Source organism: Canis lupus, chromosome 19, assembly GCF_003254725.2.
Source record: "Canis lupus dingo isolate Sandy chromosome 19, ASM325472v2, whole genome shotgun sequence".
NCBI classification, from domain to species: Eukaryota; Metazoa; Chordata; class Mammalia; order Carnivora; family Canidae; genus Canis; species Canis lupus.
Genome location: NC_064261.1, coordinates 46,127,282 through 46,140,028, shown reverse-complemented (window position 1 = coordinate 46,140,028; position 12,747 = coordinate 46,127,282). Strand labels below are relative to the sequence as shown.

Sequence of the window (12,747 nt, the reverse complement as noted above, 5' to 3'; positions counted from 1 at the left end):
TCTCCAGATCTCTCTCACAGAGATGCAATGTCCTGCGAACCACGTCCTCCAGGGTCCAAACTTCCTACCTCTCCAACACCTGCCAGGTAGCGAAGTGGCCTTTTTAAATTTGGAAAGGACGTTGATCTTACTAACTACATAATAATGATTATTTGGTGTTTAAAGAAAGTGAGGCACACCGCCAGTGACATACTGATGGAGGATTAATACCTGTTTTACAGAAATGCCTCCCTGCCCCATTTCGGGAATGAAAACTTCAATGTGATAAGCAAATTCACCTGTGTTTGCCTAGCACAGGGCCGAATAAATGTCTATATTGGTATTTCAAGCTGCTCCTCTCTTTAGGATCCCAAGGATATGGGCTCTTCTGACATATCCAGGAGGATTTCACACGGTGTTCCGAGTTCACAGAGTCCTACTCACTAAACGTATTTGTAATTGAACACGATAATAAAGAGGATTTTATGAATTAATGACAAAATTATACAATTGATTTGACCCTGGAACCTCTGATCGTTTTCTGTAATAAGTTAAATCGTTGTGAATGTAATATCAGATTCTTGTGTTATAAAGACTCCAATAAGTCCGTATTAGATTTGCATAATCGTTAGGCTGGGGAACACGTAGCGTGTATGTGCCGTGTATATTAAATACGATGCATAACATATAGATATATACGTCTCTAAGTAGTCCTAACTTTTTCGCTGTAGAGATTAGATGCGAGTGTCTCTGTTACGACAAACCATGCTGCACGGGACACGTGCGCACATTTTTAGAATACATCTCCTCCCACTTCTCCCAAGCTCAAGATCTACCCCCCTTGACCTCACCCCAACCTCCAACTTCTGAAAAATCAAGTTCTTAGTTTAGCTTGAGCAGATATCTTTAACAGGCTTGTTTGAATAAATATGCCAAAATACTTTACATTCTGTCAGTATCTAGTCAGAAAATTGTGCATGGAGAAAAGAGATGAAAAGAACCGAGACAGAAAGAAAATTAGTGCCATGGCAAGCTTTCAATACAGTATCTCTGAGCCAAGTTTTCTCGGTGAAATGACATATCCTCACTAAAATACCCCTTTTATATAATTATGCACTGAGCACACATAACCAAAAGTAACTTTTATTTTTGTTCCTTATCGAGGAATACATATTGCCCAGGCTAAGAATGCGGAAACAAAAGCTTGGGATAATTATAGCTAATTTAACTTTGGAAAACTCTTCTCTAGCAGTCCAGCATATAACCCCCCAAACTAAAGTTATGTAACAAGGTAATATCAACAATGAGAAACTGCATGATAAAATCCTGCCCAAAAGTGAAAAATGCTAATTTTGTCTCATTTAGCAGCTGGATACAGAAATGCTCATTAGTTTTAAGAGGGTTAATCCTTTTAACTTTTGCATATTGATATGCCAATTATGCCTAATTGTACAAGAGGCATCAGTCAAGGTAATAGTGCATAAACACATGAAAGTTATTAAGTACATCCCAACATGTAATAAAGTAGGTGTTAATTGGTAGCTGAGTTCTGCGGGCTATTGAGGTGGATAATTCATTGAGAGATGGATCACTTGTAATTTCTCTCCATAATTCCTTTTGCAGTCTCATGCTGTGATGTTTTCATGCTTGTCAAAAACAACTGCGGCATAGTGCCTTTTGTTAAACACAGCCAATAAAATATGTTAGGCATCATTAAATATACTTAACTTTTAAACTTTTTCAAAGGTACAGTTCTTACTGATAATACATTATAGAGATTCCAGTAATTTACTCTAACCACTGTCTCAAGTTCATAGTTGAGGAGCATTTTAGCTGGTTTAAAAGCAAAGGCAGGCTGGCAGCGTTGTGCCTCCCAGCAGACAATACTTTTAAGCGAGGGAGTAAAGAAAGAACAGCACAGCTCTGGGGACCTTATCTCAAGAGGTAGCTCCCAAGCCCGCAGTATAATCCCTGGCTTCCTCTCCTGCTACATTTGCCTATGATACCTGGAGAAAGAGTGATTAAAGCCACGCATCCCTCAGACTCTTGAGATGCTGGTGGCTTCATTTCGCACTTGAAATTCCAGGGAAAACAGAGAATAGATATAATCGGTAACGTGCTACTCAGCAAGTTTATCTCATTTAATAACTCAGTTAGGGAGCTGAATATTTCATAGGCCCCTACGATATTAACAGAACTCAATTAATAGCTCACACGTTTCTGCAGGGTGACTGGGACGCACAGCCTGTCCCTAGCTAACCTATTTCCCGCTCTTGCTCTCACTGTGACAAACAAAATAGATCTGGTGTCCAAAAGACTGGCTAACATTGCATAAATAATTTTGCAACATCCTATGGCCTCAGCTGCAAGTTACCACCATTATGGAAGAAAATTAACCAGAGGAGACTCATCGCAATCAGTGTGTTTAGTGGCTCAGGATGCGTGCAGGGGCAGGGACACAATTGGCAGTAGAGTTCATCTCTAACTATTTTATTTCAGATCTTCCTAATGACACATTATCGAGACAGAATGGCTTCCTCTCCAAACCTTCCATCGCCGCACCATTTAAGCTCATTCCAAATCAGATCGTAATTCCAATATTATATATTGTCGGGAGATTTTAAGAAAGAGATTTTCACTTTTTTTTTTTTTTGAAGATTTTTTTTTTCCCCTTCAGTTCATTCTTAGCTAATTTTAGCCTCTGGCTTTTCAAAGTGATGTACTGTATTTGGAAGTACAAACACCACATGCTAGCATAACCTCATTATTTTTATAACACTGAAGCATGATAGTGGAGGCCCTTAAAATGAGTCAAAGGTGCTCTTCAGTCTAGCTCCAAATCCACTTTATCACTCTGGATTAAGCCCAGCTCTTCTCTGGCAATTGGGGATATTATTATGACTATAAGTAGGCAAGATAAAATGCATTACAAAAAAAAAACCAGTTTTCTCGTGCACATTAGGAAAACAAATAAAACAAAGCTGATTTGGTTTTTCTTTTTTAACAAAAATCTGTGTCAGGGAACATTGGGGTTTTGAGGTATTTGACTTACGGGTTCAATGACCTTCCCAACGTCGGTGAGGATCATAGATTTACTTTGGCTCAGCCTGTCGTGGTGGCTGTTGGCATTTTTGATTCTCATTTGCACAGCTCCGGTGCCTTGACGGGTGGAATTCAGTGTTTCCACAGAAGTATCAGAATTTGTAGATTTCTGCATATTATAGCGTTATCCTGGTAGGATATAAAAGCATTATGTTACTCTAAATATATCTTTTCCAAGAAAAACTTCGTGGGGTGCAGGTTACTTACTAAGGTACAAAAATGAAACGATCCCTGAATAGTGGAGAAGGTAACAAATTAATTGCTTGTAACAACGAAAACAGTTGTTTTTGTCACCTGGGGCCCCTGTGTGTTGATAGTGCTATACCCGCCAGAGGACTTCAAAGTTCATAGGCAGCACACCCACACTTGTGTCATTCCTAATGCCATTCAGGAATTCCTAATGGCAATAGTTTGGTCTTCCTTGTGTAGAAATGATGTTGCCAACTAAGCATCTTTAGGGTATATGCTGTTTTCATTCACAGTGTCGCTGATCTTTTACCTACCCCATCCCACCCCAGTTCTGCATGCTACCACCTGCAGCGTTTTTTGGTGACCAAAAACCTAAGTGGATAAGGTCATATTTAAGTGAGTAGAACTGGCTTTAGAGCAAACTGAGCTGGTCCCATTGGCTATCAAATACGTTGGCCTGGCCTTCTTTGCGTGGTGCTCAGTCCTAGTCCCTACCCCCATTCATAATACCCACGGAGGGAAACGAAAGGTCCTTTGTCTGCTGTCGTCTGCCAACTGGACTGGATTCAGTAGCTTAGTTGGACATAGTGTTTATAAAGAATATGAAGAAGCCATTTATTTATTTATATTTACTTTAATGGGAGAAGTCTGATTTAGGCAGGAAAATTCAGGACAGGCACATGTTAAAGGAGCGGCAGTAAGGAAATGATAATTCGGAAAAGCAAGTGAAGAGAACTAAGCTGTGGCAGCATTCGCAGGTGGACTAGGAAGGCTTTGGTTGCTTCCCCAAATCATAGTCCCTCTCCACAAGCCCCTCCAATGAGCATATCATCTCATTTAAAAGAGAACATTTGCAATGCAAAGATAGCTTCTAAGCTTCTGGACACAGACCCCCTTCTAGCCTGATTGCCTCCCTGTCTCACCTGTGGACATTCCATAGCTAGCCTGGGCACATGTGCCCAATATCAGAAAAAACTGTCATCAGTTACAGAAGCCAAGATAATATTATAAAGAATACAATATAAAAGAAAGAATATAAAAGAAGGATTATATTTTAGGGAGCGAACTGTATTGGTATCCCTCCATCTGTTGGACAATGGGGTTAGCTAGCATCAAGGCAATGTTCAAGCTAAGTGAAAGCTAAAATAGAAGAGAATGAAAACATTTTAATAGGAGGCAGAGTGCTACCTCATAATTGATACCAGTGAGGCAATTGAGTGATGACTTAGAAAAGAAGTTGATATTTGTTGAGCATTTACTATGTGCCAAGCAATGCACTTAGTGATTTAATTCTTGCAAAATACCCATAAGATAGACATTAAACTCATACTTTTCTAGAAGTGAAAAATAAAGATCAGAGAGACTAATAATATTCTGTCAGGAATAATGGACAGAAAAAGTGGAGGGCATGTATTTTGTTCCCCAAAAAAAGACCCATACAGGTGAATAGACACATTCTAGTTAATCTATAGTGTGAAATATAACTCAACAGTAAAAAGAATGGACTATTGATGCGTGCAGCCATATGGATGAATTGCAAATGGCTGAGTGAAAGAAGCCAGGATATTTTTTAAAAAGTACCTATGGAGTACTTATGATTTCATTTATATACTATTTTAGAAAATCCAAACTAACACCTAATTACAGAAAGCTGATTGGTGATTGACTAATGATGAAGGAAGGGAAAAAATGGATTATGGTGACTACAAGGAAGGTTTTGGAGGTGATGGATATGTTTGTTGGCTTGATTGTGGTAATGGTTTAACAATTGCATGCTTATATTAAAAATGATCAAATTGTATAAGTACCTGCACTATTGTATTTCAGTTATACTTCATAAAGATATTTACAGGAAAATTGTTTTAAAAATAAATTTGTTAACTAAATTAATTAAACTGACTTAAATTTCTTAATTCTTTATCTTGTTCATATTTTCATTTTTATATTTCTACATCAGTGATATATTATGAAAACTCATCTAGTTGAGAATAAAAGAGCTGTTTCAATAAGATTTGAAATAAAGGGATGCCTGAGTGGCTCAGTGGTTGAGCGTCTGCCTTCGGCTCAGGGCGTGATCCTGGAATCCCGGGATTGAGTTCTGCATCAGACTCCTTGTGGGAGGCCTGCTTCTCTGCCTGTGTCTCTGTCTCTCTCTCTCTGTTTCTCTCATGAATAAATTAATAAAATCTTTTAAAAAAAGATCTGAAATAAAAATTTGAAGTAATAAAAAATGAAAATCTCATCTCCACTATTCCATGGGAATAAATAACGGCTGTTTTGATCAGAAAGATTTTAAAATGTATCAAATTGCTCACTAATATAGACATAGGAAATCTTATCTCTACATCTAACTTGAATAAGATATAGAGTATTGTATAGATGACTATTAAAAAAAAGTAAATGCATTTTCCATATATTCCAATATAGGAATAATAAGTTTTGGGTTTATTCTGTGTATTATTTATTATTACAGCTATTAATTTTTCATAGCCAATCATAAAGTATTACACAATAACAAAGCAAATCTGTGAATCTTTGATATTTATGAAGATGCTACTAATAAAACCAGAGTTTTTCTAGAATAAATTATACTAAAATTTGTATGGAACCATGAAAGACCCTGAATAGCCAAACCAATCTTGAGAAAGAAAAACAAAGCTGAAGGTATTACAATTCCAGATTTCAAAATGTACTACAAAGCTGTAGTAATCAAAACAGTATGATACTGGCACAAAAATAGATACATAAATCAATAGAACAGGGTAGAGAGCCTAGAAATAAGCCCTCTTTTGTATGGTCAACAAATCTATGAAAAAGGAGGCAAGAATATACAATGTGGAAAGGATAGTTTCTTAAATTAATAATGCTGGAAAATAAAAGATGCTGGGAAAACTGGACAGCTCCATGTAAAAGAATAAAACTGGCCTGCTTTCTTTCTTTCTTTCTTTCTTTCTTTCTTTCTTTCTTTCTTTCTTTCTTTCTTTTTTTTTTTACTGGCCTGCTTTCTAACACCATATACAAAAATAAACTGAAAATGGATTAAAGTCCTAAATGTGAGACCTGAAGCCATAAAAATCCCAAAAGAGTATACAGGCAGCAATTTCTCCGACACTGACTGTAGCAGCATTTTAATAGATTGTCTCTTCAGGCAGGGGAAACAAAAGCAAAATAAACTATTGAGGCTACATCAAAATAAAAAGCCTTTGCATAGCGAAAGAAACCATCAGCAAAACAAGAAGGCAACTTACTGAATGGGAGAAGATATTTGCCAATGACATGTTTGATAAAGGGTTAGTATCCAAAATGTATAAAGAACAACTCAACACCAAAAAAAAAAAAACAAAAAAACAAAAACAAAAAACAAACAACAAAACGCCAAACAATCTAATTTTAAAATGGGCACAGGATCTGAATAAACATTTTTCAAAAAAAAGTCATAAAGATGGCCAATAGACACATGAAAAGAAACTCGACATCACCAATCATCTGGGAAATACAAATCCAAGCTATAATGAGACCATAACCTCACACCGGTCAGAATGGCTAGAGTCAAAAGCACAAGAGGTAGTAAATGTTGGTGAGCAAAAAGAGAAAAAGGAACCCTTGGGCACTGTTGGTGGGAACGTACACTGGTAGAGCCACTGTGAAAACAGCATGGGATTTGTTCAAATAATTAAAAATAGAAACCATATGATCCAGTAATTGTACTACTGGGTATTTATCCAAAGAAAGCAAAAACACTAATTGCAAAGATATATACACCCTTATGTTTACTGAAGTGTTATTGATAATTGCCAAGATATGGAAGCAAATTGTGTCTATTGATCTGTGAATAGATAAGGAAGTTGTAGTATAAATACGCAATGGAATATTATGCAGCCAAAAAGGCTGAGATCGTGACACTTGCGACAACATGGATAGGCCTAGAGGGTACTACGTTAAGTGGAAGAAGTCAAACTGAGACAAATACTTTATGATTTTACTCATACATAGAGTCTAAAAAACAAAACACGAACGGATAAACAACAACAAAAAGCAGAATCAGACCTATAAATACAGACAACAAACTGATGGGTGCCAGAGGGAATGAGGGTGGGGAGATGGGCCAAATAGGTGAAGGAGAATAGAAGATACGGCCTTCCAATTATGGAATGAATAAGTCACAGGAATAAAAGACACAGGGAAGGAATATGGCCAATGATATTGTCATAGCGTCGTTTCATGACAGACGGTAGGTATATTTGTGGTGGTCATAGTATAATATATTACCTTGACAAATCACTGTGTCGTACACCTGAAACTAATGTAACATTTTGTGCCAACTATACTCAAATTTTTTAAAACAGTTAAAAATTAAAGCATGAGATTTTTCAGGGCATGTTTTAGTGAATAAAGTTAGGATAAATGAAGGAATGAAAATTGAAGGATTATCACTGTAATAATGGCCTTGGATTCATGGTAATTAGACTGGTTGCATAAAAAGGGGCCATGATGACCTGTAGTGACAGCAACGTCTGTACTGATCACCTTTGTGGTCTCGTACAAGTCTACAGACCTCTGTTTCATCATTGGAGAAAAAAAATTGTTAGTGAGGGGACAGGGTCAGCCAAGAGGATTGCTATGATCTGTAGGGTGCTTTTTACTTCTGATACTGATGCACTCAAAGTCTGGGAGCTCAAAAAGTATTACTGCAGATTTACAAAGCTCAATCACTTTAGGCAGATAACCAACAAGGTAAATGCTTTGGTATCACTTGATTCCCAAAGAATTTGGGTAGGCCTTGAGGGGAATCTATGATTAAACATAGGAATGCTTTAGAAAAATCTGCGTTCTCTTCTCTGTACATTTAAGCCTTGATCTTTCATGTTACTCATTAGATTCAAACTCAAAAGCTGGTAGTGTTTGTCATGTTGGTGAGGGAAATCACTTAGGCTAAAGCCATTATCTTCTGATCAAGAGCATGAAGCCATTGTATTTACATAGCCTTCCCATGTGCCATTTTTAGGACATGTTTCTTCCTCAGAGTCTGCACAAATTTCAATGTCAAACCAACATTTGCATTCTTGTAATGATTTTACAGTCAACTCGTTATTTGCCTAGTGATGAGTTACTGTCAAAAAGGCTGCATTACCTAAAAGGTCTCTCATCTGGCTTCCCCATCTATTTTCTTGGGGACAAGCTGCAGAAAAGACCTTCAGAATCTTTCTTCTTTCCGATGAAAAAAGGCTGTTAGGCTTTTATTGTTAGGCTGACTTCTCCTCTACTGTGGTATTAAGGTGATTTCTTTCTTCTCACACTTTCTCTTCTCTAGCCATTACTTCCCATCCCATCTGACCCCCCCTTCACGTTTTGTTGATACCCCAAGGCACTCTAGTTTTTCTCTTCATTCAGTTTCCCTGGTATTTTGTGTTCTGCAACGGCATTCACTCCATATTATTTCACAGTTGTTCTTGTATTTGTAATATTTGACAGCTTCTAACCTCACAGAGCACTATATTGCTCTGAGAAGAATACTGAATATGACACAAACACTCCTCTTAAAGATTTCCAGCAGCAGAAAATAAATGATCCATTTAACATTTATGGAGAGTCTCCTAAGTGGTGTGCACTGTATCAGAGGCTGGAGAGTCTCTTTTTTTATTTATCATTATTTTTAATATCATAATAATATCATATCATAATATCATAATATAAATAATATTATAATATATATAATAATATCAACATAATATCAAGTGCCTTACAGGTTGGTGAGGGTGATAGAGAAACAAATCGACAAGTAAAGGAGAATAGAGTTGTGTCCAGATGGGGAAAGGAGCAGTGGGATCAAACCACTGGGGGATGGAGAGAGAGAAAGTCTACAAAAGAAGATCAGTAGATACTAGGTTAGGCATTTCAGACAAAGGGCTTGGCAATGCAAAAATATGCAAATAACTGTAAGATTATAATGTGGATATGGAAATGTGCCATGAAGGGAAAATGTAGTACCAAGAAAGTTCAAGGGAAAGAGAAAAGATGGCTTTTGTGAAGAAAACCGCATTTAGCCCCAGTGTGGGTGAAGCTGTCATCTCGCTAGCCTCCCTCGTGGGGCTGAAGGATGGCCTGAGAACCCCTTCCTTCTAACCCAGCCAGTGCTAAGGGGCTGGTGTTCTAGATGCTCTGAGGGAGCCATGAAGGACAAGAGGTTTCCTTGGCGTAATACACAGATGTGCTATAGAGATGAATTGAGTACAAGATGCAGGTGGGCAGGACCCCCCGCCCCTGCCAACCGACCCAGGGATGTGTAAGAGGAAGGAGAGAGGCTAGAGGAGGAAGGAAATCTGATGGGCTGAAATGACAGCTGTACTAAGGGCTGTGCAACTTTGAACTGTTGCACTTGAGGGCTCAGAGATGATTTCCTTCCATCCGTCCTGTCAGGAGCCTCCTACATAGTGGATAAGGCTGTTCTAGGCCAAATTTTTCAAGTTCTATTTGGATTCCACTCACAGCCCTTTATCTTTACCCTCTTTCAACTTCTCCTTTTCTCCTTGCCTACATCCTGATGCTCTTTTGTTCCTCTGCCAGACACCTTGGGATCCTTCCCATATTTTGGCTGCCAAAGCCTCCCACTGCAGCACCTCCTAAGGTCCCATCTCATCTACAGAGTCAGCATTTCTGAAATTCCACCGTCCATTCGTCCTTACCTATCTCCTCTAAACATCCATCCTCTCAGTGAATCACTACCATGCAGATGAGGGGGAAATACTTAAACTAATTCACATAATGGCATAAATGATTGGTCCGACTTCCCCTTAACTCTCAGGGAAGGATGTACCTGAATCTCAGACTGGAAACCCTTCTGACTACATGGGAGAAATGCCTTCCAGCAGAAGATCCATGGTCAGTCTACTCCATGCAAAGGATCTTAAGTGAATTTAGGGGGAAGCAGCACTGGGAACAGGACATTAGCATCGCATTCTAGTAAAGAGCACCCTCTCCAGTTGTGTGATGTGATGGCCCCACCACAGTGGTCTTATTTCTGAGTGTTTATGGACAATCTCCTGGGGGAACAAACTCCATCGTGAAGCTTGCCCAAGCTAGAGTCAAACCCTCACACCCCTGGGTCCAGCATGACTTGGCTCCCAGCATCAGAGTATGAATGTGCTTCCAGGAACACGTGCATCGATTTCATGATGTACCAGTCAGAAAGGCAATGAAGACCTGCAATTTGTGAGTCTTTCCGTGTTATTATTCCAGGAACATTCGCAGGCGTTTGAAGCCATTCTGTTGTTCCACCCCTGTTTTCTTCTCATTGACCCTCAACTTTCTATATTTCAGAGCAGATTGTAAAATCAATAATATTTGTCTATGCTTACTGATATTCAACTTAGTAACATCAAACATTTCGTTAACTATAAGTTATATTAAGTTTCATGTGATCTAGATGCTGTTTCAGTATTCCCCTTGTTCTTCCTATAACATATCATCTACTCATTATGATGATCATAATCATCATTATTATCAAAATTTATTATAGAAAACACTATTGTCTTATACATTTACATTCTTACAGGAGGCACACGGAGCCGTGGTGAATGACTAATGAAAACATTGAAGAATTAGTTCATTTTGCATGTGTCTAAAATATCCATTGATTTCACAAAACCCTCCAAATAAATATCCCTGCGTTAGAAATTGAAGTGTAAATGACTTAGGACTGACTTCACAATTTCTCTAGACTTCCTGATTTTATATGTGCCAAACAAAGAGCAAGAAGAGCTTGTGCTATTGCACTAGTTCCACTTTCAATACTGCTTTAAAAACAGGAAACTGTGATGAGAATGCACTTTGTAAGAGCCACACAAACTGGCCCTGCAAAACAGACTGAGTTCAACGGTGCTCTGGGCCCGATTCTCCTACTCACACTGCAAACACCCAGATTAGGAGTGAATGGGATGATTCGTCTAATCATAAATTTCATAGCTGCTCTGTCAATTCTTTGTTGCACTCTGTTAATTACACCAAGGCTCAGCAGCTTGCCCTTTTGAGTTAGAAAGTGTATTTTTGACATCTCTCTCCCATCAGCAGCATTAAAAATAAAAGTGCATTGAGAATTATTTGGGCTAGGAGAAACGGAATAGGCACTATGATACCACCTCCATGCTGCAGAGCAGAGAAAATAGAAGCTCAGGTGTCCCAGGCATCTTCCCATCGTGCTACTGCCTGTTCAGAGTAGTTCCAGGGCAGAACCCATGTCTTGCATCCCCAAACATCCTTGCCTTAGTCATAGACCTCCCCCCGCCCCCCGCCAAGTCAGCTGGAAGCCACGTATGGAAAAATAAGGTAACAAGAATTCCAAGGGAAGTCAGAGACCTGGGAGAAGAGATGATCATTGTGCAGCCATATCAGGTATGCATCGTGTACCTCGTTCAGTTTAAGTGTTTATAAATCTTCCTGTGCTTCCTCACAAAACAATAGAGACTTGATAAGTGTTTATTGACTAGATCAATGGGAAACAAATATAGAAACTAGTTAACGCCAGTGTGCATAACCTAGCAGAGCGTTACCAATTGGAAAATGTCTTTGATCAAGTCTATTGCTTATCTTAAAAAAAAAAATGTATAACTCACTCTGGCCAGTGTTTCTTTTCTTTCCCTTAAGATTTTTTAATTTATTTGACAGACAGAGGGAGCCCAAGCAGCAGGAGCAGCAGGCAGAGGGAGAGGGAGAAGCAGGCTCCCCACGGAGCAGGGAGCTTCATGCCGGGCTTGGTCCCAGGACCCCGGGATCATGACCTGAGCTGAAGGAAGATGCTTAATGGATGCAGCCACCTGGGGGGCCCCTGGCCAGTGTTTCTAAAGGTCCAATGAACTATGATTATTGCCTGATAATTTGGGGCGGAAAGAAAATGCAATACTTTTCATGTCTTCTGAGGCCAATACTTGGAGAGTAATCTGAGTTGTTAAAAATATGAAGAATACCTTTTTTTTTCATATAAGAATAAGATTTTTTTTCTTTCTTGTAAATTAAATGACTACACCTAATGACCATCTTAGAATTTAGAAGGGTTATTTGTTCTGACAATAGAGGAAGACTCCCTTGACTTTCAAATGTCTCTAGTGCTTGATACTATTTTCCAAATAGGACCTTCTTGCCCTACATGGATCACCACTGAAGATGGTGTGAGGAGAACTGTCGCAGAGGCAAGCAGGGCATGCACCCCAGGGGATCCCCATTCCACAGGTGTTAGCCTCCATTCTTGCTATGTGGCAAGTGAGCTGTCTGGTCACCCCAACTACCCAAAGCTGCAAGTCCTCTAAACCCACAGGAACCCCCTGTGGCCATATGACTCCATTCCTTTCCCAGAACGTGTGGGAAGTGCTGGTTCTCCAGGTCTGCTAAGTAGAGCTCAAGGAAACTCCACAGACAAATATTACTTGTGTGAGAAATTCATTTCTGTGCCCTGGAAAGATCTTCTGTTGATCTGTGGTAGAGCAC

At 39.0% G+C, this 12,747-nt stretch overlaps 1 protein-coding gene across 2 annotated transcripts in view; it reads right to left on the bottom strand.

The window, feature by feature from the left end:
* Positions 1-12,747, bottom strand: part of ARHGAP15 (Rho GTPase activating protein 15) — a 608,969-nt gene that overhangs the window by 576,668 nt on the left and 19,554 nt on the right. For both annotated transcript variants that reach the window (XM_025431170.3, XM_025431189.3), the window contains one exon: positions 3,032-3,210. In XM_025431170.3, the coding sequence (XP_025286955.3) occupies positions 3,032-3,196 (165 nt within the window). In that variant the 5' untranslated portion in view covers positions 3,197-3,210. The remainder of the gene's footprint in view (positions 1-3,031; positions 3,211-12,747) is intronic.